The sequence below is a fragment of the Acanthochromis polyacanthus genome, chromosome 20, assembly GCF_021347895.1.
Source record: "Acanthochromis polyacanthus isolate Apoly-LR-REF ecotype Palm Island chromosome 20, KAUST_Apoly_ChrSc, whole genome shotgun sequence".
Taxonomy (NCBI): domain Eukaryota; kingdom Metazoa; phylum Chordata; class Actinopteri; family Pomacentridae; genus Acanthochromis; species Acanthochromis polyacanthus.
The window spans coordinates 29,658,422-29,685,243 of record NC_067132.1 but is presented as its reverse complement, the minus strand read 5'-3'; the positions used below and the strand labels follow the sequence as shown (position 1 = coordinate 29,685,243).

Genomic DNA, 26,822 nt, shown 5'->3' with positions numbered 1-26,822 from the left:
GAGAGAGAGTGAGCGAGAGCGGTGGAGGGAGGAAGACTGAAGATAAGTCAATCAGTTTCCGAAAAAGGGCGTCCTCCTCCTCCTCCACCACCACCTCCACCTCCTCCTCATGTTTGTCTCTCCGGAGGAAGGGGCGGTCTCAGCGCCGCAGCAGATCCGGAATTAGCCCGTGTCCGCTCGGCTCCGCTCGGTCCGTCGCTCGGTCGGTCGGTCGGTTCGGTTCCAGCCGAGACAGAAACCGAAGCTCCAACCAGCCAGAAAGAAGAAAAAAGAAGAAGGAGAAGCAGAGAAAGACGGGGGGAGGGACGAGCCGAGTGGGGCAGCAGAGAGGAATAAACAGAGAAGAAGAGAGAAAAGTCCGGGCAGAAGGAGGAGAAGATGCCGCTGGCTCAGCTGGCGGATCCCTGGCAGAAGATGCCTGTAGGGGGGACGGCCGGAGAGGTGAGACCCGCAGACACACGCTCCGCTCCGGGCGGACTCCCTGGCAGCCCCGGGGCAGTTTGGGCTGCAGCACCGTGGAGGCAGTTTACTGTAGGAAATACCCCACACACGGGCAATTAGTGTACAGGGGCAACACGAGGAGACTTGAAATCGCTGGTAGAGCTCTACTGACACCCAGGAAGCTCCTAAAGAGGCAACAAATGGGGTTAAAATACAGCAAAAAAGTAACTTACAACCACTGTAAAGACTCAAACAAGCTCTAGAATATTCTTAAATAGTAAATTAGTGCTGCAGGACTTACTGAAGTTGTGCAAAAATCACGTTTCAGTGCTAAAAAAATGAGTTGAAAATGTCATACAGTGCAAAAATCTAATGTTGTGGTCAATTATAATTAGATTATACTTTACTGACAGCAGCAACTACACCTAAAGCTCCTACAGAATCACCAAGTGTGACTAAAATACAGCATAAAGTTACATAAAATCACTGTAAAAACTCAAACAAGCTCTAAAACCTTCATAAATAACAAATTAGTCCTGCAGCGCACACTGAAATGTGCAAAAAACCACATGAAAGTGCTAAAAAAGTGGGCTAAAAATGTCACAAAGTGCAAGAAAGTGATGTTACAGAGTCAAAATTACATTATATTGTTATTAACAGCTTCAAGGACCAGTAATGCTTTCAGAGAGTCACCAAATCTGATTTAAATACATCATGAAGTGACATAAAATCCCTGTAAAAACTCAAACAAGCTCTAAAATCTTCATAAATAATAAATTAGTGCTGCAGAACTCACTAAAGTTGTGCAAAAATCACCCGAGGAAGGTCATAAACAATTACAGCAGTCAACAAATGAGATTAAAATACAGCATAAAGTTACAAATATCACTGTAAAGACTCAAACATGCTCCAAAACCTTCATAAATATTTAATTAGTGCTGCAGGACACAGTAAAATATGCAAAAAAGTCATGTTTCAGTGCTGAAAAAATGAGTTGACAATGTCAGAAAGTGCAAAAAAGTGATGCTACAGTGAGCCAGAATTAGATTATACTATTACTGACAGCAGCAGCTACACCTAAAGCTCCTATAGAGACACTACATATGATTAAAATACATCATAAAGTGACATAAAATCACTGTGAGGACTGAAACATGCTCTAAAATCTTCATAAATAACAAATTAGTGCTGCTGGAAACGCTACAGTTGCGCAAAAATCGCCCGAGGAAGGTCAGAAACAACATCACTCAACAGATGGGATTAAAATACGTCATAAAGTCACTTAAAGTCACTGTAAAGACTCAAACAAGCTCTAAAATCTTCATAAATAATAAATTAGTGCTGCAGGACACATGGAAAGGTGCAAGAATCATGTTTCAGTGCTAAAAAAATGGGCTGAAAATGTCATAAAGTGTCAAAATGTGATTAAAATTGAATTATATTATGAAGAATAGAAGGAAGATTTGATAAAAAGTCACAGAAATATTAAAATAGTCTAACAGATGCTGCAAATATGAGCAAAAAGGAGCATTATGGTGTGTTTTAGTGCTAAAAATGAGGTTTAAAACACTGTAAAGTAAAGAAATGTGACAGTACAGTTAGTAAAAACAACTTTATCTTCTCCGTGTGCTCGAATACCAAAATATAAAATCTGATTCTAAATGGTTTTGGACCAGTTTATCAATGGTTTTAGATTGGTTTTTGAATTTGGTTTTGGACTACTGGTTTTAAATGGTTTTGGACTGGTTTTTATTGTTTTTTCTAGCATTTTTTAACAGTTTTTGTGTTGGTTTTGAAGGTTTTGTATTGATTTGGAAATCTTTTGAATTTGATTTTGGACTACTAGTTTTTAACTGGTTTTGAATTGGGTTTTAACTGGTTTTGGACCAGTTTATCAATGGTTTTAGATTGGTTTTGTAAAGCATTTGAATTTGATTTTGGTCTACTGGTTTTTAACTGGTTTTGGATTGGTCTTTTATGGGTTTTGTAGCAATTTTAAACAGTTTTTGTATTGGTTTTTAAGGTTTTGTATTGGTTTTTAAATGGTTTTGGAAATCTTTTGAATTTGATTTTGGACTACTAATGTTTGTAACTGGTTTTGGTCTACTGGTTTTTAACTGGTTTTGGTTTAGTGGTTTTTAACTGGTTTTGGTCTACTGTTTTTTACTGGTTTTGGTCTACTGGTTTTTTTTACTGGTTTTGGTCTACTGGTTTTTTTTACTGGTTTTGGTCTACTGGTTTTTAACTGGTTTTGGTCTACTGGTTTTGGTCTACTGGTTTTTAACTGGTTTTGGTCTACTGGTTTTTAACTGGTTTTGGTTTAGTGGTTTTTAACTGGTTTTGGTCTACTAGTTTTTACTGGTTTTGGTCTACTGGTTTTTACTGGTTTTGGTCTACTGGTTTTTAACTGGTTTTGGTCTACTGGTTTTGGTCTACTGGTTTTTAACTGGTTTTGGTCTATTGGTTTTTTACTGGTTTTGGTCTACTGTTTTTTTTACTGGTTTTGGTCTACTGGTTTTTTACTGGTTTTGGTCTACTGTTTTTTTACTGGTTTTGGTCTACTGGTTTTTTAACTGGTTTGGGATTTTTTAAAAATGTTTTTGGATTGTTTTGTAAATGGATTTGAATTGGTTTTTAACTGGCTTTAGATTGTTTTAACTGGTTTTGGGCTGTTTTTTTAAACTAATTTTGGATTGGTTTTTCAATGTTTTTGGATTGGTTTTAAAATGTTTTTGGATTGGTTTTTAAATGTTTTTGGATTGGTTTTAAAATGTTTTTGGATTGGTTTTAAAATGTTTTTGGATCGGTTTTTAAATGTTTTTGGATTGGTTTTAAAATGTTTTTGGATTGGTTTTTAAATGTTTTTGGATTGGTTTTTAAATGTTTTTGGATCGGTTTTAAAATGTTTTTGGATTGGTTTTAAAATGTTTTTGGATCGGTTTTTAAATGTTTTTGGATTGGTTTTAAAATGTTTTTGGATTGGTTTTTCAATGTTTTTGGATTGGTTTTAAAATGTTTTTGGATTGGTTTTTAAATGTTTTTGGATTGGTTTTTAAATGGCTTTAGATTGGTTTGGCCTACTGTTTTTTCATGTGATTTTTGTGCTGGCGTTTTACTGGTTTTAGACCAGGACTGTGGATTTGGATCATCCGTTGCAGAATTCTTTACTCTTCTGGTTGAAAACACTTCTCAGACTGGACTCTGTTTAATATTGACTGATTAATTATTGGTTTATGTCTGGTTTTAGTCAGATGTTTGTCTCGATCTTAAATGGAAACTCTGATTTAAAATGTGATTATCACTTTAAAATCAGATTTTTAGTCTAATTTTGTCACTTTTTTAAAACGGAAAATCAGATTTTTAGTCTGATTTTTCCATTCAAAAGAAATGACAAAGTCCTGATTTCATAAAACTGCACTAAAAGCGGATTCAATTCACACAAAGGATTTGCAAAATACAGTTTTATCAAAACATTGCAGTGGTTTTCTGGCCACATAATAATGAAACTCTGCTAAAAAGCTCAGTAATATTTTGCAAAAAGTGTATTTAACCCCAAAATCAATCAAACCAGTCTATTTGTGCTAAATAATGCCGTTTTTTCTTCTTCTAGCCACCTAGAATCAGATTTAGACGCTTTAGGCTATTGTAAGGACAATAAAATGACGTTAAATTAGATTAGTAAGCATTATAAAGGGACACAAAGTGCACATTAGAAGCATTAACGCACAGTTAGGAACATAACCGTGACCATAAATCACGACTGGGTGCAGCGGACGCTCAATAAAAGCTCACAAATGCATGAAATGTGGCCGTACTCTCCGTAGAAGTCGATAAAACGCTGCAGATGCTCACAGGAATGTCACGTTCTGAATGAGAGCTGCTCCACCAAAGAGGACCTCAGTGTTCAACTAGACCAAAGTCAGTCATAAAGCGACACAAAGAGCTCCTGTTTGCAGATTTTTAAATCAGTTTAACCCTTTGTTTTATGCTGAAATGATAAGAGGACGAACAAGAGCAGATAAACCAATCAGTCGACTAAAAAGTACAAAAATATGAGAATAAATTCAGTATTTGGTTCTACAAAAACTGAAAAATAAACACCATTGGAGCATTATTGTCAGTGATAATAATAATAATAATGATGATGATAATTATTATTAACAATTTTTAAAAATAAAAGTGTATTATTAATAATGATTATAACAATAATAAGATTTGTCTTGACTGGTTTTGAATTAATTTGAATTATTATTATTATTATTATTATTATTATTATTATTATTATTTTAATAACAACAATAATATTAAAAATATAACAATATTATTAATAGTGATAAATATAATAATTATTAATAACAATTTTTAAAAATAAAATTGTATTATTATTAGTATCATCATTGTTTTTCTTTATCTTCTTCTTCTTAATAATAATAATAATAATAATGATAAATAACAATAACAATTATTATAATAAAATTTTAAAAATATGATTATATTTGTTGATATTTGTGTTTGTGGGAAATAAACTGGTTTTCCTTTTTTAATGCTTATATGTTATAAACTCAGAAAAAAAAATCACATGTTTAAAAAAAAAGCTGCTCATAAAATCCACTTTGAAAATCTGTCTTTTTACAAACAGACATTTTGTTTCTTCTTGGGTCATTTTGCGTCATTTTTTGTCTATTTGGGGTGATTTTGTGTGTTTTACTGCCATATTGCGTTCATTTGGGATCATTGCGTCTCTCCTTACAGTCATTTGTGTTGTTTTGTGTCCATTTGGAGTTATTTTTGTGTCTTTTTCTGGTCCTTTTTGCACACTTTGTACCGTTTTGTATCTGTTTGGGGTCTCTTGTTACCATCATTTTTGCAGTTTGTGTCCAGTATATGTGATTCTGTGTCTTGTTGTTGTAGCTTTCTATAGTTTGAATCCTTTTAGAGTCATTTGCGTCTCTTTACGGTCCTTTTTGTGCCTTTTACTGTCATTTTGCATCCATTAGAGGTCATTTTATTTCTTTTCATGGTCTTTTTGTGTTGTTTTTTTGTCTTTTTAGAGTCATTTTGTGTCTGTTTATGGTCCTTTTTGTGCCTTTTACTGTCATTTTGCATCCATTAGGGGTCATTTTGTTTGTTTTCATGGTCCTTTTGTGTTGTTTTTTTTGTCTTTGGAGTAATTTTGCATCCCTTTATGGTCCTTTTTGCTCATTTTTTTACCATTTTGCATCTATTAGGGCTCATTCTGTCTCTCGTTGTCGTCATTTTGTGGTGTTTTGTGTGAATTTTCATTTTCCGGTGTATCATAAAGTCAGCATACAGTTGCTGTGTCTCAGTGCTTAACTGATCTGAGGCTTTGTTTTCTTTTCCTGCTGCATCACTTATCACACTCTGGTGCATTTAATGTTGAAATGCTGCAAAGAAATGTGACAACAAGATGATTCCAGGTGCTTTTTAAGAACACAAACGGGCCTGAGGTGATGGAGTGGACTGAATTAGATCTTTGACACAGAATTAGAAGCTGCAGATTGTTGGAAAGCTTGATGTCCAGAAGCAGAGAGATGAGCTGCTGCCGTGTTCTCAGGTCCTTCCTTCCTTCCTCCTACCGGGGTGTAGATCTTGATAAGCAGCAGCAGCAGGAGGAGGGGGCGGGGCCTCGGCCACCGCACGATTCAGGAAGTGCTTACGTCTCCACTTCCTGTGTGAGGCGTCGCTCTGTAGGCAGACTGAATAATCAAACCTGATTCATGATAAGCTCAAACAGAGGAAAATGCTGAGTCACCGCAGGCTAACGAGCTTCACCGAGTCACCTTCGACCCGTCGGTTACACGGCGACTCGTTTATTATTTAACAGCTACAACGGAGTTACAGTCACTTTACTGAATCACAGGTGATTTAATTTGGCTTTTGGAGAGAGAATTTATGTTCAAAAAGACTCTTTCATATCTAAGTGAGAAGAGATTTTAAAATGTGAAGTCAGATAATTAAAAATATATAAAACAAATGCAGTCAATTAAAGCCACAGTTAGTGAAATTTAGACATTATTGGGGCAGTAAATGTGTCTCAAATGTAAAAGGAGCAAAGAAATTCTGTTAAATATTTGCTTGCATTACTAGCCCATTGGTTAAAAATAATAATGTTGATTATGGCGACCGGTTTGCTACAGTTTATCACTTTTATACGTTGGATTATGGTCAATTTATTTTGGCTTTTTGGGCGATAATTTACGTTAAAGAAACACTCTTTAATGTCAAAATGAGAAAAGATTTCTAAATATATTCAGTTTAATTAAAAAAACGAACAAAACATTTAAAAAATAGAGAAAACGCATTCCTTAGGGATGTAAATTATCCTTATTTTTATTATTAGTTGGTGGTTTTGTGTATAAATTGCCAGCAAATAATGACAATAACAGCAAAGCGACACGTTCTAATTGATTTTTGTTTTATCCAATCTGCAGGTCAAACCCAAATATTTCCAGTTTAATTTATAAAAACAACAAAACATTCCTATAATAGGAGCTGAAAAGGGTATAATTATGCTTAAAAAATGGAGAAAAGTCTATTTTTGCTTACCTTAAGGATGTAAATAGTGCTTATTTTCATTATTAATTGATTGTTTTGTGTCTAAAATGCCATAAAATAATGAAAAACACCTGTTTTAGCTTTACACCATGAATATAACCCCAATATATTCAGCTTACTATCATTTTGTTTCTTTTTTTGGCTAATTTTGTGTTATTTTAGAGGTGATTTTGTCTTTTTCTGGTCCTTTTTACACATTTCATCCCCATTTTGTGTCTGTTAGGGGTCATTTTATCTCTCATTACCATCATTTTGTGTAGTTGTGTGTCCATTAGAGGTGATTTTGTGTCTTTTTCTGGTCTTTTTTACACATTTCATCCCCATTTTGCATCTGTAAGGGGTCATTTTATCCTTCATTACCATCATTTTGTGTAGTTGTGTGTCCATTAGAGGTGATTTTGTGTCTTATTGTGGTAGCTTTCTATGGTTCTGGGTCCGTTTAGAGTAATTTTTCGTCCCTTTATGGTCATTTTTGCACATTTTACTGCAGTTTTGCGTCCATTAGGGCTCATTTTGTTCCTTCTTGTGGATCTATTTTGCGCTGCTGCTACAGATAACCGGCAGTTTTACCAACAGGAACATCAGTTTAGTGACTAAATATTTTCCGATATGCTGCAGATTTTGACCTCATTTCTGCTGAACTCTGCTCTTCTTCTCCTGAACCTCCTCGCTGTTGCTTTCTTTTAATTTCATTTTCATTTTCTGCGCCTCATCCACCACAGCGGCTGCTTCTACTTCCGCTCAGACGCAACTATGATTTAGAAATCTGCAACTGTCGCTTCTGTGCAATCTTCTAGCTCCTGACTTCACTCCAGGACGCTGGAGCTCGTCCGTTAGGCGTTGAAACGTCTTCCACGGCGTTTTCACGACCTTACAGCCCCTCAGCGATGCGTCTGATAGCGGAGCCGGCTTTTCTAGGCCACCGCAGGACAAAAAAACACGCAAAGAGGCGACGGGTGAAGACGAGAAGAGAAGATCTGTGAAGAGCAAACGAGGGGAGAAAATGCAGGAGAGCTGAAGGCCGGAGCGGAGGAAGATGAGCTGCAGGATGGAAATGAAAACGTTTAATTAAGATCCCTCAGGGAATGCAGCTAACGATTATCTCCAGCTCCGACTAATTGTCTGGTGGATAAAGTGCCAGAAAATAATAAAAACTGTCCGTTTAACCTAAATACCATCAGAAAAATGTAAATATTTTCAGTTTAATATCAAATATGAGGAAGAAAGTCATAAAGTCCAAGCTGATGAGTTGAAAAAAATAATGAAAATCATTCAGTTTTAATAAAAAAATACTGTTTTACGAGCTGAAATGAGCAAATTTATGCTTGAAAAATATATTTGACCTACATTAGGGATGTAAATAAGAATTTTTTTATGTATAAATTGCTGCAAAATAATGAAAACTGGCAGTTTGACCTAAATACCACCAGCAAAACTTAAATATATTTCCCTTAGTGTCATATATGAAGAAGAAAATCATTAATTTCACGCTGATTAATTCAAAATGAGTCAATTTTTACAAAGAAATCCAATTTTAGGAGTGTAAATGAGCAAATTTATACCTGAAAAGTAGAGAAAAGTATATTTTTACATACTTTTGGGATGTAAATAATGTTTATTTTCATTATTAGTTGATTGTTTTGTGTATAAGTTGTCAGGGAATCACGAAAATTGACCATTTAACTAAAATACCGTCAGCAAAATGTAAATATTGTCAGTACAATATCAAATATGACAAAGAAAATGCTCAAATTCAAACTGATTAGTTGAAAAAAATAATGAAAACCAGTCAGTTTTAGCAAAAAAAACCAAAAAAAAACGCCGATTTTAGGAGCTGAAATGAGCAAATTTATGCTTGAAAAATCTCTTTGTGGTCCTTCATGCACATTTTATTACTATTTTGTGTCAGTTAGGGATCATTTTGTGTTGTTTTGTCTCCTTTTGGGGTGATTTTGTGTCTTTTTGATGTAATTTTCTACGGTTCTGGGCCCTTTTGGAGTCATTTTGCATCTCTTTATGCTCCTTTTTGCACATTTTACTGCCATTTTGCATCTATTACGGCTCATTTTATCTGTCAGTGTCGTTTTGTGTCTATTCAAAGTGAGTTTGGGTCTTGTTTTGATAGTTTTCTATGGTTCCACATGTGGTCCTTGTTTTGCCTTTTACTGTCATTTTGCATCCGTTCGGGGTAATTTTTTTGCTTCTTGCGGTCATTTTGTGTAGTTTTGACCAATTTGATGTGACTTCTTGTCTTGTTTTGTTTTACAATCATTCTTCAAACATAACTATGATTATATATATATAGATATATTTCTTAATATGGGCATATTTTTCATTCTGAGACTGAAACTAGGTCAACATTCAAGCAAAGATTTCACAGATTCTTTCTGAATATCCATAATTTCTGCAGATTTCTGGACACTTTTTTTGACTTTCTGAACCTTTTTCCAACATGCAGCCACAATAAAGCCAAAGCATTCTTTCTTCTATCCATAAATACCTTTTTATATAATCGTATTTATCACCTTGAGTAAGCAGCACATTCCTTCATGCCGTCAGATTCCTCCGCCGCCTTTGTGTTTGGGTTTCGGCAGGAATCTGACTCAGCGACAAACTCCAAAGTCACCTGTCCTGAATGTTGTCTGTAAACACCGTTTATGATCCAAAAACCGTCTGGAAAACGTGTCACAGTGTGTTGGTAAAATGTGCTTAATGTACTCCTGATCTACTGCAAAGTGTGAACAATGTCCGTTTGTTTCAGAAAATCTCACCGTTTGTTGCTTCTTTCTGCTTTAAAGACAACAGAGCTGGACGTGATAATCCACATTATCCCATTAAGAAGCTACAAATACAGTCATTTAGTTTCTTCTTATGCTTATTTTGTGTCCTTTTATTGTCTGTTTGGGGTCATTTCCTGTGGTTTGGGGTCTGTTTGGAGTGTTTTTGTGTCTCTTAGTCGCCCTTTTTGCACTTTTTCTATCGTTTTGCGTCCCTGATGATTTTGTGTCCACTTGGAGTTTATTTGTGTGTCTTTGCAGTTCTTTTTGTGCCTTTTACTATAATTTTGCTTCCTTTTTGTCATTTGCTCCTGCTTCTCCTTACTTGTGGTCGTTTTCTGTGGTTTTGTGTCCGTTTGGAGGCATTTTGCACTGTTGTTTTTGCACCTTTTGTGATCATTTTGGGTCATTAGGGGTCATTTTGTGTACTTTTAGTGTGCTTTTGTGTCTCCTTGTGGTCATTTTGTGTCCATTTGGAGTATATATCCGTCTCTGTATTTTTTTTGCATATTTTACTGTCATTTTCCATCAGTTAGGGGTCATTTTGTGTTGTTTTGTGTCCATTGGGAGTAATTTTGCGTCTTGCTGTAGTATTTTTTTTCCCCTTTTACTATCATTTTTGATTATAACTGGAGGATTTTTCAAGCACACTATGAAGATTTGCTGTTTTTTCTTTGTCGAACATGGCGGCTTGCAGACGTAACAAGACACTGAAGTCTTTCTGTTTTTATTTGACAAACAGCTGAACTTTAGAAGGCGTATTTTTTTGTAGTTTTGTGGATTCTTCCATCCCGCCTCTTCCTCTGAGGTAGTTCTAGGAAGCTGCTGTGGACAGGAGAGGAGGAAGAAGTTCAAACGACTCACGCCCTGAACTGAAAACCAACTCTGGAGAACATGCAGCGGCATCACTTCCTTTGACCTGGGATGCACCGTGCTTGTTGGCAGGACTGCCAGCTCCGCATATTTTTTACATCAGGATCTCCGATTGCAACGCTGGCAGGCTGCAGCTCGCAGTAACGCTTATTAATGACGGATGAGGACAGAGGTCTGTGATCCGACAGCGTCATCTGGAAGCTACATCCATCTATAGACTATCTGTAGAGTATAAAGAGTCTTTACAGCCAAGATGTCCAGGAACAAAAGTTCCTCGAAAACAAAGTCTGGCCTTCGTCGTTGACCAGCTCGTCATGAAAGCTGTCAGGCTGCTTCATCTTGATTCTTATCGGACAAAAACTACAAAATAAACCTCCTTCTTCTTCCTGTGGCCCACTTCAGAGTCCTTAGATTGTTTTGATTTTGATACACAGAGAAAATGAGTTAATGTTATGTATTTTAAAGTGGATGGTTGGATGGGTCAGCGAACAGACTTAGTGGCCTGAGGCGTCCTGGCTCAGTTAAAAGACTCCAAACAGGCACTCAGTGATAGAAAACGACCGTAAAGAGATCATAAGTTCCTCTGAAAAGACACAAAATGATCCCTGATGAGTGCAAATTGACTCCAAACTGGCGCAAACAATTGAAAATGACCACAACAAGACGCAAAACAGGCCTTAAAGAGACACAAAATTGCTTCTAATGGGTTCTAAAGTGATTGAAAAGGACCATAAGACACAATACGACCATAACGAGATGCAACACAACCACAAAGTCACGTAGAATGGCCATAAAGAGATGCAAAATTATCCTTAATGCATGCAAGACGACTCCAAACAGGTGCAGAATGATAGAAAACAACAATAAAAAGACACAAAACAACCACAAAATCATATAGAATGACCACAAAGGGGCAGGAAATGATCCTTAATGGATGTAAAATGGCTCTAAACAGGTGCAGAATGATGGAAAATGACCATAAAGAGAAGCAAAAAACCATGAAGAGATATTAAAAAGACCAAAGTAAGACACGAAATGATCCCTAATGGATGTAAAATGGCTCTAAATAGGTGCAGAATATTAGGAGAAAAAAAACATAAAAAGACACAAAATTACTATAAATTGATGCAAAATGGCTCCAAACCGGCGAAGAATGATAGAAAATTATGAAGAGATGTGAGTCTAAGGTCAATTTAAGCCATTTTGTGTCTTTTTGTGGTCCTTTACTGTCTCTTTATTTTTATTTACTATCATTTTGTACCATTTTTACTTCTTTTTATGGCAGTTTTCAATATTTCTTTGGCACTTTAGTGTCTCTCTGAAGTCATTTTACATCTTTTTATGGTAATTTTGTGTTTCTGAAGTCATTTTAAGTCATGATACATCTTTTTATGATCATTTTCCATCTTTTTGTGGCCCTTTAATGTCTCTCCTGATCTTTTACGATCATTTTGCACCAATTAGCGCTGATTTTGTTCATCATGTGGTGAGTTTGTGTCTTTCTGAGGCTCATTTTAAGTAGTTTTACATCTTTTTATTGTAGTTTTCAATGATTTTGGAATTTTATGTCTTTTTGTGATTGTTTCGTCATTTTGTTGTTGTTTTGTGCCATTCTCAAGTCATTTTAAGTAATTTTTCCATCATTTTATGGTTGTTTTCCACCTTTTTGTCGTCTTTTATTGTCTCCCCATGCTCCTTTACTGTTATTTTGCACCAATGAGACATCGTTGTGAATCACAAAACCACCCCAAACTGGTGCATAATGATATAGAATTACTGAATTAATGAGATAAAGTTTCAAGATTTTATAAATAGCCATCGGTGCTGTGACCTTCAGAAACTCCCACTTCTTCAGTAGAAATCATATTTTATTGTAAAAGTGTCTCCTCCAGTGGAAACTCCAGTTAAAGTTCTGTAAAGGTTCTTCTGCTCCTGTGGGAAAGTTCCAGCAGGTGGTAATTAGATTGAAAAACCCCCTTTGCACCTCTCCTCACCTCGATTTATGTGAAGGCTCACCCTCTGAGTCAGAACCTCGTCCGATGTGACCTCAGACCCAGAACACGTATGTACAGAGTCATGCATAGTCATAGAAGAAAAATGCTGCAGAGCCTGCCTGAGAATGTCAACATTTTCAGTTTTCTTTGATTGAAAACCACCATTAAACACAAAATGACCTCAAAGAGACACGCAACAACCACATAATGACACAAAATTAAGTCTAATTGGTGCAAAATGACAGTAAAAGACCGTAAAGAACACTAGAGGATCACAAAAAGTTAAAAATTGAACATAAAAAGACGTAAAATGGCTTAAAAACAACCACATAATGATACTAAAGTATCCCAAAATGGAGCAAAAATAATAAAACCACGGAGAAATGGAAACAACCATAAAAGACGTCAAATTACTTTAAATGAACCCAGAAAGACATTAAAGGACCACAAAATCATGGAAAACTACTATTAAAATGTGTAAAAATGACAAATGACCTCAGAGAGACACAAAACAACCAAAATACGACAGAAAATTATCTGAAATTGGCGCAAAATGATCGTAAATGGCCATCAAGAGCCTCTAAAGAACCTCAAAAAGATGAAAAGCGACCATTAAAAGATGTGAAATTACTTAAAATGACCTCAGAGAGACTCAAAACAACCAAAATATGACAGAAAATTATCTCAAATTGGTGCAAAATGATAGTAAATGGCCTTTAAGAGCCTCTAAAGAACCTCAAAAAAAATGGAACACAACCTTAAAATGATACAAAATGATCTCTAATTGGTGCAAAATTACAGGAAAAGACCATAAAGAGACATTAGAGGACCACAAAAAGATAAAATTCGACCATAAAAAGACTTAATAACAACCACATATTGACACAGGAGTATCTCTAAATGGTTTCGACATTATAGTGAAACCATGGAGAAATGGAAGACAACCATAAAAAGACATCCGATTACTTCAAATAAGCCCAGAAAGACATTAAAGGACCACAACATAATAAAAACTGTAGTGCAAAATGATTGTAAAAGACAATGGAGAGATAGTAAAAAAAAAATGCACAAAAAGATTGAAAACGACCATAAAATACCTCAGGAAGAGACTAAGGCCCCGTCCACGTGAAGACAAACCAAGGTCTAAACGCATAAGTTTCTTGCCGAATCTGCGTATCATCCACACGAAGACGGCGTTTTGGGGGTCTGTAAACGATCATTTTTGAACCAGGTTCCAGAGTGGAAATATTTTACGTATACACAGCTCCGTGTTTACTGGCTCTCCTCTACTTTTCAGATGTGCTTGCGTCATAGTTTCGTATCTTCATTGACACGCATGCGCCACAAGCGGCAACGACAACAACAATGGCGGCGTACAGTGTAGCAAATGTGCTGATGAAGCTAGTGACCCTACTATCCCTGTTGCAGCAAAATCTCCTTCTTCTCAATCACCACCGAGTTGAACAAACAATTATCGAGGACACATTACGGCACTTTATGGATACACCCCGGAAAAGGACCCACTGTTTTTTCTTCTGTTTGTGCGTGTTACAGCGCCCCTAGAGGTCTGGCATGTGTTTTACAGCGTTTCCATTCGTATCGAGTGCATTCATGTAGACGCACACATTTTCTGAGACGCCTTCGTCTTTACGGTGATCGTTTTTGAAACTGTTAAGCGTTTTGTCTTTGTGTGTATGGGGCCTAAATGAACTTTTATTGGTGCAAAATGATAGTAAAACATGGAAAAGAGCCATAAGAAGATGTAAAATGATTAAAAATGACCTCAGAGACACTAAAGAACTACATAATGAACAAAATTATCCCTAATTGGTGCAAAAATGATGGTAAAAGATCATAAAGAGACACTAGAGAACCATAAAATCATGGATAACCACCATGAAATGACATGAAACGCCTCATTTTTCCTGCTGTAAACAGCCAGTGGACAGTTTTTGTTGTCCTAATTGCTTTTGTCGCCGTGTTTGGCTGCTATCGGTGTCTGAATCGCAGCTGCTGGTCCAGCAGGAAGCAGACCGGCTGTAATCTGACTTACGTAACGCTAATTCATATCTGCTGGGCTGTTTGCTAGACGGACTTTTATTGACCTGCTGATAAATCTCTGTCTGCTGGACTTTATTTTATAGTCTTCTTCTAACTTCAACTCATTGCTCCAGGACAGGGGGGGAAGAGGAGAGCATTTCAAAATAAAAGACATGTTAAGGAGCTTAACTCGTCTCAGTTATCATGTAAAATTTTAACAGTTTCCTCGGTTTAAAGCTTAATATATTTGTAAAACACATTCAAAAACAAATAATCAAAATGCTTTACAGAGAGATGAAATAATATTATTTGATTGATTGTAATCCAATAATATGAATATTTTTTAATAGCTGTGCAATGTTAGTGTCAGCGCAAAAAAATATATCAAATAAAAATGATTAAATTAAATAAAACTAAATTAATAATAATTAAAATATATATATATGTATTTAAAAGATGTATCAATAAAAATTAAGCTAAAAAAGAGAAATCTGAAATAAAAAAATAAAAGAGAGAATTAAAAAATACAAAAAGTGAAAAAATTTAATGTATAGTGAAAACTAAATTGATATTAAATACATACTTAAGGTTTGTTATGTTCTGTTAATATTTACATAAGGAATTAAGATCTATAAATACAAAAAAAAACCTGCAAAAAAGGAAAATGTGAGACTAAATTGATAATATAATAAATATAATAAAATTATAGATCTACTTAAAATTAAGGCAAATATTTTAAATTTTTAAAAATGTAGCAAAGTTTTTAAAAATAATGATAAATAATAATTACGTTAATACTGTTAATGTGAAAGAAAAAAGTGAAAAATCCATAAATTAGAAAATAAAAGAAAACCCAAATTACTAATAAGAAATAATCTGTCAATTAATAAATCAAGATTAAAAAAGAATCGAAAACTGAATTAAAAAGCCCAAAGCCTGTAAATTCTGCTAACTGTGACTGTAAATCCAAACCGGCCTCCCTGTTGTCATATCTGTGTGAATGAAGTCTGAGCAGGTTGGAGCGTCGAGCTGTTAGCAGTTTCCTCCACAGCCAGTTTTTCAGGTGAACGTGTCACAACCTGAAGCTGTGACGCTGCAGCGGGTGCTAATTAGCACGTCAGCGCTGGGTGTCAGGAGTGTGTGTTTTAACGCCGACCTCTCTGCGTGTGTTTGTGTGATTACAGGATGCACACCAGGACCCGGAGGACTCGGTGGGCGACGACGACTCCATGCCCGGCTGCACCGTAAGTCCACCGCCTCCTCCTCGGCTCCAGATTGTGTTTGGAGCTTTCTGTTAGTCTTTCCTGACATAAACACGGCGTTTGCAGCGACAACAGCTGCTGCGGATCTGCCGTCCTGAGCCCGACTGGCTGCTATTGACGTGTAAACAGGCCTTCCGGTCATTTGTGCACCGACTCCCCGTGTGTTTGTGGGTTTCAGTTGCATTCACACAAAGCAGAGTTTTCGCTCTTAGATGATTTATCCGCTGTTTGAGAAAAACTGACGCCCACTCCTGCAGGATAATTGCTGGTATGAAAGTGAAGCACAATGTGGCTCAACATTAAAGTCGTGAGTCATCTCGGAGCGGAACAATCCTCCCTCGGATCCTCCGCGCCGCCTGATATCATCGTTTATTTGCGATGCTCGTCACATTCTTGGAGTTATTCTGGGATTAGATGTTGGTATTTGGGCTTTAGGTAGATCCACCTTCTCCTTCCTGCGGCCCGCTTTCAAACTTTTTCCAGCTTTGTTTTGGTTGTAGTGGATGAAAGTGTGCTTTGAAATGTGTCTGGTCATGAGTGGGTTAGTGAGCTCAGTGAGAAGATGAATTAAAAAGTAGTAATTCATAAAAACATGAGCCTGGCCTTCATGTCTTAATGTGGTGGATGTGTCGTAACGCTGCTGCAGCTGCAGGAGGATTCGTGCCTGTAGATGTGAAGAGAACCAGCCAGAAATGTCTCGACAAGTTGTCCAGAAATTGTGCATCATGTTCAGTATTCAAGGAAAGAAGCTTCATGCAAGTTAAACTGTGTTCTCACTACAGTTTACTGGAGTTTAGATGCAGAAAAATCAAGTCTCGGTCTGAACTAGGGATGCAAATTTGGAGTAATTTACTGACAATTAGCAGGTAATTTATCATCATACTTCCTGATTCTGGTCGTGTGATATATGCCGTCAGAACAGTGTACCACTAGCCTGAACCGCTAAGGTGTGTCCGGAAGATGCGTCAGGTTCTCCTAATTCTTATTCATTGTCTATGTAAAATGTCCCACGTTGCAATCTGGTTGCGTTGCGTCACCCCAGAGTTCCTTGCAGCGCATTTGCATTAAGTAGACTTGACTTAAACTTTATGTGAATGAGGCTTGGGGAGTGGAGGTCCAACGCATTGCGAAACTTTCGCCATGTTTGGACGCAAAATAGCACCAAATGGGGTTTAAAAGATAGAAAGACGCAATACAACGATAAAAAATATCTAGCAAAACCACCAGGAAGACAAGTTGAACTGCTCTAAAGAGACACAGAATGAAAATGTCTTCAGATGGGTGCAATACAGTAGAAAGAAACCACTACAAGATGCAAATTAACCTTAAATAGATGTAAAATGTGAACAGAAAGACATGAAATTACTTGTAATAGACATGAAATGACTCCAAACATGCAGAAAATGTCTACTAAGAGGTGCAAAACGACTGTAAACACATGCAAAACAGCCGCAGAGCAACAGAACGACTATGAGACACAAAGTCACCCTAAATGGACAAAGACCATGAACATGAGACATGGAATGAGACACAAGGACGTTTAAACGATTTTGAACGACAGAAAACGACCGCAAGACACAATACAACTATGGAGAGATGCAAAATCACCAAAAAGAAACACAATGAGTCAACTAAGAGGTGCAAAATGACTGTAAAGACACACAAAACAGTCGCAGAACAACAGAAATCGACCAAAATAAGACAGAAAATCACCCTAAATGGGCTAAAAACACACTGCATATTACCTACAGATATAAAAACTGACAATACAACTCTCCCCTTTAGTTCTCACTAAAGACTAGAAAACAAGAACCATACAAGGCTTCCATTTGTGTTGTTGTTGTTTATCATTCTACATCGAACTTCTTGCGTTGTGTAATCACACATCGGAATGACGATGCTGAAATTATAAACAGTGCAACCCTAAAAGCGTCTTCCATTAGCAGATAATTATACAGTAAATACGGAATAAAACTGCTGCTAATCAACCCAGAGGAGGCCCAGTGCTGTTTCCAAGCATTTAATCCTGGTTTTGTTTCGTTTTACTGTTCATTTTTGCAGCTGTGAGAAGCTCCTCTGCTACGAGTTTGTTATCAGGAGCTGACGGTCTTCAGACAGAATAGCTGAAGGATGACTCAGCTTCGTGTGTCAGGTCCGTTGTCGGAGATAATCTCAACTGATGGATTCATGACCCCCTGTTTGTCAAAGCAGAACCAGAGAAGACGTTCTGGAGTTTCTTATGAAGCCACGGTTTCATCTGCAGCCAAGCCGAACAGATGGATTTAGTTGACGTTTGAATATTAATGATAAAGTTAGGGGAATGCAGTAGACTGTGACTCTTCTACTCGAAGCTCCTTTCTGAGTGTGCAGTTTCATGTTATAGTTCAAATTTAATCAGCAAATCTAAATTGAAATGCTCACTTTTTGCTCAGATGCTTTAACTCTGCATTACTTTATTCTTAACTGTTGCTTTTTACGGTCTAATATTAAGTTTTGGGTGATGTAGATCAATGATTCGTAGGTCACAAACTAAATCTGGGGACTCGAAGATGAACCTGTTGCTGCTAGTTTTCCTCTACCAGCTTCTTTTTATTCCGAAACACTGGACACACTTGCTTCCTCAGGTGTTTGTAAATGATTCAACGGCAGTAATTTGGACAGTCCAAATAAAATTTTCCTAAATTTACTACTTTTACCTTAATTATTTTCAAAAAAATGTTGTTCTTTTCCTTCACCACTGTCTGTTCTGACTATTCTAGCCGGAAACGACTGATTTTTAATGGAATATCTCCATAGGGGTACAGAGGAACATTTCCAGCAACCATCACTCCTGTGTTCTAATGCTACATTGTGTTAGCTAATGGTGTTGAAAGGCTCATTGATGATTAGAAAACCCTTGTGCGGTTATGTTAGCACCAGGGATGGCAATTTTCCGTGGATCCGCGGATTTCCACCGATTTAATTTCAAATTTGAACACTTTATTGTCGCTGATGTTAACGTCGTTAGACTCCCGCGAGATTTTCACTGAAGCTATCGTTCGATTGTAAACGGCCCAGCCATAGACATATATACGTAGACGCCTCATAGGCTGTCGAGAGACGTGCTTACAGCGCCGCCATCTTGAAACGGTGCCAGTGGAGGCAGTGGTGCATAGACATCTATGGAGGCAAGAGGTACTGCTGAATCTCAAAGTGGAATTATTCGCTGAATTTTGAACTGATTGCCAAAACTGTTTTTTTTATTTTTATTTTTTTATAGAAATGTCACATGTGTAGCTACTATACAAGGTGCTCGGATATTTTTTACAATGCTGGTTTTGCCATTCAACACTTAAGCTACACACTATCTCCCTCTGACTCCAGCATAGTTATTTAAACAGCAGACGAGCTTCGCGAAAGATGCCGGACTTCTGTTCAGCCTATGGATGCTCTAATGAGCGCTGTAAGGAAACAAGAGCTCGTGGGATTACTTTTCACATGTAAGATGTATGTAAGGAATAATATATTGTTAGCAGGTTGTCATAGCTAGAGTGAAATAAACGCCGACAAGACGGATAGAACCCCATCAGCTCCGTGTCTGGCTTCTACCCATGATCTAACCAGCTCTCTACATCATCCTGTGTATTACACAGCTGATTACCGGTGAAATAATTGATCTGAGACAATTTTTTGTTTAAAATTCGATGTTATGAATCTAGCGTTCCTAGCAACAGCCTCTTACAACGAAAAAAAACAGACTTACTGCAGTAATTGGTGGGTTAGAATACAGCATCTGATAGATCTAAAAATAGCCCTGACTTAAACAAGTCTAGTATTATTATGTTTTTGCTCATTTTTCAGCCCCCCCTGCCAACAACTTTCAGCTGAAATCAGAATTTGCTGTTGCCATCACTGTAGCACGTCGTTATAAGTGTGAGTTTTCATGGAAAACATGGAATTTCCTGTTAGACCCCAAACTTTTGAACAGTAGTGTAAATACAAGATAGGACACACCAATCCTAAGGGACTTCACAGATGATTAAATCTGATTGACAAACAATTATAAAGCAGCCACAGTCCAATAAAGTTGTCATATCATAATTTTGCTTTATGTGAAGTGATATGGAAAATAGTGAAGTATTCCGTCGCCAGCAGGGAGATAAAATAACACAAGATAATGAGTAATAACTGTGTCAGTTTATGGCGTTAAAATATATTAATCTCCTGTAATAAAGGCTGTGAAATTACTTATTATTTTTTATGGCCTTTTTTATTTCTATTAGCCTGCAGGTTTTAATTTCAGTTTGGCCATTTAAAGGGTAATAAAATCTAAATGAGGACGCTGGAGGAGGCAACAATCACAGGACTGGAGTCTGAGTTTCCTTTCATTTTCAGTCACTGTTTACACTCGGCTTTCATTGATTGAGCTGAGGAACCGAAACTACTTGGTTCTGTTTAGGAAAAGTTTAGGTTAAGGGTAAAATATGTCGCTGTTTTCATTTTCAATCTGTCGTTTTCACTCACTGTTTGCTTTTGTTTATCCGACAAAATGACTCCGTTAAGTTTAGGTTCCAAAGCTACTTGGTTACATTGAAGAAAATGTCATTGTTGGGGTTAATATATTCCAAATCAAGGGTTTTCCAGTTGCTGTTTCCTTGTTTTTAGTCACTCATTTCTGTCGATTTCGCCCACTGTTTGCTTTTATTTGCACTACAGCACTACTTGGTTAAGTTCAAGGTGTAAAACTAATTGGCTATGCTTAGGAAAAGATGATTGTTTAGGTAAAAAAAAATGCTTTTTAGACATGCTGTTTGTCTGCAAAGTGTCTTGGAGAAGTTTAATCTCTAAAACTACTTGGTTACCTGCAGAAAAAAATCACGATTTAAGTAACAATATGGCTATTCAAGCGATTTCTAGTTGCCGTTCCCACTTTTTCGTCACTGTTTTCCATTGTTTTTGATAACTGCGTTCTTTTGTTTATTCTACAGATTTACTTGGTTTAGTTTAGGTTCCAAAGCTGCTTGGTTACGTTGAAGAAAATCTCATTGTTATGGTTAATATACTCCAATTCAAGGGTTTTCCAGTTGCTGTGTCCTCATTTTTAGTCACCCTTTTCTGTCCTTTTCTGTCCCTGTTTGGACACCAAAACTACTTGGTTATGTTCAACAAAAGATCATGGATTATGCTACAATTTTACTTTCCACTATGTTTCTACTGTTTTCTATAGTTTTCAGCTGATGTTTACTGTTTGTGCAACACAAAACCCCCTTGGTTAAGTTGAGACACCAGAAGGACTTGGTTTTGTGGTGGATGAGGTAATGGCTTGGGTTAAAATACCCCTGTTCAAATGCTTTTCAGTTGCGTTTTAATTTCAGGTTGGTATTTTCTAACACTGTTTCCTTGTTAAGGAAAAGCTCGTGGTTTGGGGTTAAAAATCCACCCATTCAAGTCCCTGTTGACTTTTTTGTCAATCGTTTGTGATTCGGAAAAGATCACGTGAAGAGTTAAAAACTAGCCTTAAAAATATAGGATGGCGTAGGATTATCGGTTTCCAGTGAGATTGTAATGTTTGTTTGGTACTGTTTTCAATGACTCTTTGTTTTCAGCTCGAGTCTGTATTTACGTCCTCTACTGGAACAGAAACTCTAGAGTCCTTCGAACATCAGCTGTCTATCAGCTCACTAGCAGGTTTATCCTTTAAAACTGTCGATTCTGTGTGGTTCTGTAGAGGATCATGTCTTTTCTTAGTGACTGTTTTTTGATTCCCTCATCCACCGAGGTGTTCGACTTATCTAGACCCAACTTAGACTGAACGTGATTGGGCTCAATCAGCTCCTGGTTCGGTAATGATTTAATGGACATACACACTGCTTGGATGTAGGTTTTAAAGGGTACCAAGATTTAATGTAACATGATCAGCAGCCTGATGTTTCCACCTGAAGAAAACAGCTCTGACTTTGATCTTACTTTGAGGGCCTTCGTGTGTGTGTGTGTGTGTGTGTGTGTGTGTGTGTGTGTGTGTGTGTGTGTGTGTGTGTGTGTGTGTGTGTGTGTGTGTGTGTGTGTGTGTGTGTGTGTGTGTGTGTGTGTGTGTGTGTGTGTGTGTGTTGTGTAGAGTGTGTTGGCGGCAGGCAGGGCAGCTGCAAACATCGATTTTTAAATGCAGAGGAGATGGCTTATGGATCGACTGAGAAGAGCTGAGCACTCATTACCTCACTCTCCAGAGTCTGCAGCGAACACACACACACACACACACACACACACACACACGTTCGGAAGCTCTTAGGCAAGAAGCTGGATGTGAAAACGTTGTGAAAATGGCATCAGAATGGGTGTGAGTCTGAATATATTACAAGGCTGTTAATGAGTGAGCTGGACGTTTCCATTGGTGTCAAATGTGTGTGTGCAGGTGTGTGTGTGTGTTGTCTCAAGTTAAACTGGGGTAATGAAGCAGCTTTCTCTTGGTCACGTAGCTGAAAGTCTCAAGTGTGAGCTGACACAGATACTTATTCTATACTTGTGAGGACACTGACTGAACGCTAACTGATGATAAATCCACAGACAGGAGCGTATTGACGATTATTCTTTTCTTTTAGAATACTGGTCAAAGAAAACATGAAATTAAACCATTTTGCGTTATTATTTTGCATTATTGTGTTGTGTTGCTACAGGAATCATCATCACATGGACTGGACATGGAACTGCATAGCTAAAATCTGGAAAAATAGCTAATTGTACAATTAGTCATAGAAAGACCAAAGCTAAAGTCATAAAAAAAAGCTAACTGCAAAGCTAAAGTCTGGCAAAAGCGCTAACTGCACAGCTGAAGTCAGGAAAAGAGCTAACTGAGCTGAAGCCATAGTCAGAGCAAAATTAAAGTCAGTAAAAGAGCCAACTGCACAGCTAAAGTCACAGACAGAGTAAAGCTAAAATCAGTAAAAGAGCTAACTACAGATCTAAAGACATAGAAAGAATAATGATAAGTCAGAAAAAGAGCTAACTGCACTGCTAAAGTCTGGCCAATTAGCTTCCTCCACAGGTAAAGCCATAGAAAGACCTAACTGCACAGCTAAAGTCATAGAATGCGCTAACTGCACAGCTAAAGTCATAGAATGCGCTAACTGCACAGCTGCGCTAACTGCACAGCTAAAGTCATAGAATGCGCTAACTGCACAGCTAAAGTCATAGAATGCGCTAACTGCACAGCTAGAGTCTGAAAAACAAGCTAACTGCAAAGCTAAAGTCTAGAAAAAGAGCTAACTGCACAGCTGAAGTCTGAAAAACAAGCTACCTGACCAGCTAAAGTCATAGACAGAACAAAGCTAAAGTAAAAAAAAAAGAGCTAACTGCACAGCTAAAGTCATAGAACGCGCTACCTGCACAGCTGGAGTCTGAAAAACAAGCTAACTGCAAAGCTAAAGTCTAGAAAAAGAGCTAACTGCACAGCTGAAGCCTGAAAAACAAGCTAACTGAGCAGCTAAAGTCATAGACAGAGCAAGGCTAAAGTAGGAAAAAGTGCTAACTGCCCAGCTAAAGACATAGAAAGAGCTAATTGCAGTGTTAAAATCATGAAAAACAGCTAACTCCACAGCTAATGTCATGGAAAGAGCTAAATGTACAGTTAGTCACGAAAAACAAATAACTGCATCCCTAAAATCATCAAAGGAGCTAACTGCAGAGCTAAAGACGGCTATATACTGTTTGTAAGCATAGCTAGCTGCAGAAGCACTTCATCTCTTGAAGCTATGGACTGGGACTAATGTTAGCTTAATGGTAATGTTATTAAAAAATAGTGGAAATAATCAGAATGCAGAAGCTCCTGTAGTTCTTCTACTGTCATCTTTCCAGGACACAGCTTTACTGTAATCTCTTAAAAGGTCTCGGCGGTCCTTGCTAGCGTAGACACTTCACCGACACACACACACACACACACACACACACACACACACACACACACACACACACACACACACACACACACACACACACACACACACACACACACACACTCCTCGGCGCTCATTCACAGACTCACAAACACTTAAATCACAGCACAGTCAGTCTGCTGGTCGTTGAGTCGGTAACACTCAGCATTACTTGGGATGCGACTGTGAGAACACATTCACTTGACATACTGACTGTGCTGCTGCTCGTTGTTGAGTCACTGTCTCACACACACACACACACACACACTCTCTCTCTCACACACACACACACACACACACACCTAATCATACACTCATATTCACACAAACACACACTGAGCGACGCCCCCAGCGAGGCAGAAAATGGTTTCCAGACAGCGTTAGGAACATCACTGCTCTCTGAGGGACCAACTAACATCTGCTGCCATCTGCTGCTGCTGCTGCTACGCTGTGTGTGTGTGTGTGTGTGAGCACGTGTGTGTGTGAGCATGTGCGTGTTGAACGGTATCATGTCTCATCAGGATGAGGTCACTTGTTCGCTGTGGGAGAAGCCGACTCTGACCTCCATCCGGAACCTCGTGCACACACACGGACCGACACGTGGACCAGCTTTGTAGTTTTTTTTAATAAGGCTGTAAATCTTTAGATGCTTTATTATTACTTTTTTAGTATTTAATAAATCTGCAAATCTGAGTTTTGTAACTGCGAGGTTCGGAATCGTCCTCTGAGATTAGGCAGCTCTTCTGAATCTTTTAGCATTTTTATGATTATCCGCTTAAAGCTGGTGGAAAATACAAAATAAGATGAACTTTACTGATCCCTCACTGGAGAAATTTAGATGTTACAGCAGCTGGATACAGATAGGGCATGAAAAACAGCAAGACAAGAATTACAAAAGGCTAAAAATAATGCAGCTAAATGGTCTGTTTTTGGCATCAAATTTGATCTGAAAGTGACTTTGTGAGATTTTAGAGCTGCAGCGTGTGATAATTTATAGAATATTTGTCAGAAAAGTTCACTGAAAACTTTATAAATTGCTTATTTTGTATGTTTAGCATACAAAATGCAGAAATTCTGCTAAAAATGACATAAAACAGAGCTCTTTGTGCTTTATGAAAGTACTTTTTAAAGCTTTAAGGACATATAATTTCATTAAAGTCATAAAAAAACAGCGAACTGCACAGCTAAAGTCATGGAAGAGACACATAATGTACAGGGCATGATGGATTTACATCTGGATGTGTACATAAATGACAGTATGAATATACATGTCATGTATGCTATGACATGAAAATACAGCATAATTTGCAGCTGCATGGCCTGTTTTTGGTTTCAAATTTGATCTGAAAATGACGATGAAATTTTAAAGATGCAGCATGTGATTATTTATAGAATATTTAAATTAAAGAAAAATCCACTGAAAACTCTTTAAATTGCATATTTTGTATGTTCAGCAGTCTAAAAATTGCAAGAATTCAGCTAAATATGATATATAACAGAGCTATTTTTGCTTTTTAAGTGTATTTTTTAAAGCTTTAGGGACATATGATAAAAATTTCACCAGGGACTCCAATTCAGTAGCATGTATTTAACAGGGGAGGTGATTATTGATTACAAAATGAAACGTGTCAGGTATCCGTTAACCAATTTCCTGGGAAAAACCCTGTCATTGATTAATCAATCGGTTCTTTGAGCATTACAATGTTTCCTGAGCAGCTGCCAGGTGGTTCCAGGTTAAGGATCCAAAGATGTCCATTGGGACTCCCTTTAGCTCCTCGTTTGGCCGTTTGAACCCTTAGATGTCTTAAAAGATGGTTTCTGTTCAGTGAGCAGAGTGTGTTTGAGTCTCCTCGACTTGATCATTGTGGGCGAAGCAGCAGTTTGAACATCTGGACGAAGCTCTGGTTGAGTTTTCTGGTCGGCCCCGAGTCAAAAAAACACAAAGCACAGATAAAACATCCTGCATTAGACAGACTGATGCCATATGTTGGTGAATTCATCTGATCAGTGCATGTTTTTTGCTTAGGTGCTTGTCAACTTGATTAAAATTATGAATGTATTTTGTAAAAACCAGTCTGACCTGCAGCTAAACTGGAGCAGTGATGTGATCAGAACTGGTTTTAAAGAACACATCAGATCCAACATGGTTCCTAAACTGGGTAAATAGGCGTAATTATAACACTAATCCTTAACAGCATGAATAACTTGTTTCTTAACAACAACAAAAACTACACAGAGAAGCTTTTAATTTGAAGTACAGTTCAAGATCAAATTCTAAATCCATCAGTTAAGGTTTGTTTTGGTTCAAAACTGCCCTTATTATGCACATGCTGGCTGTTGGACCACTTTTATTTGCCTCACAAAAATCCACCCCCCCCCAAAAAAAAAATTAGAAAAAATATGACCCTCCATGTTAACAAACAGGACATGAGCGAAACTTAAAAAATAAATCTCCAATACATTTTTCCCAAAATCTTGTAATTGGCAAGTTTTGGTTTTCATATCACACTGATGTATAAATCTGTGTTTTATTACCTCCCCCAAGGAGGTTATGTGACACCCGGCATCTGTCTGTCTGTCTGTCTGTCTGTCCGTACGTACGTACATAAGATCACTCAAAAACGCCCGGGCAGATTCAGATGAAATTGTGAGGGGATGTAGACTATGGTAGGAGGAAGAGCAGATTTCATTTTGGTGGCAATCTGGAAAGGATTCTGGATCACTTTGAATTTTTTAGTATGTGGTCCAAAATATGACAAAAACATCATAGGTTAGTATGTCGTCCAACAAATTTCAAACAAGGTGTCCAGATAGCTCAACTGGTTAAGAAGGTGATTCGTAAACAGAACTGTGTCAGAGACACAGGTTCGATTCCAGCTCGTGATCCTTTACTGCATGGGTTTCCTGTTTTCCTCTCTATCCTTGGCGGAGGTCTGCACTCTCTGAGTGCTTTTC

General features: G+C 37.5%; 1 protein-coding gene across 1 annotated transcript in view; it reads left to right on the top strand.

The window, feature by feature from the left end:
* rps6ka3b (ribosomal protein S6 kinase, polypeptide 3b) overlaps positions 1 to 26,822 on the top strand; it is a 71,720-nt gene continuing 44,898 nt past the window's right edge. The window contains exons 1-2 of the mRNA XM_051940121.1: positions 1 to 441; positions 15,886 to 15,945. Of these exons, the coding sequence (XP_051796081.1) occupies positions 379 to 441; positions 15,886 to 15,945 (123 nt within the window). The 5' untranslated portion in view covers positions 1 to 378. The remainder of the gene's footprint in view (positions 442 to 15,885; positions 15,946 to 26,822) is intronic.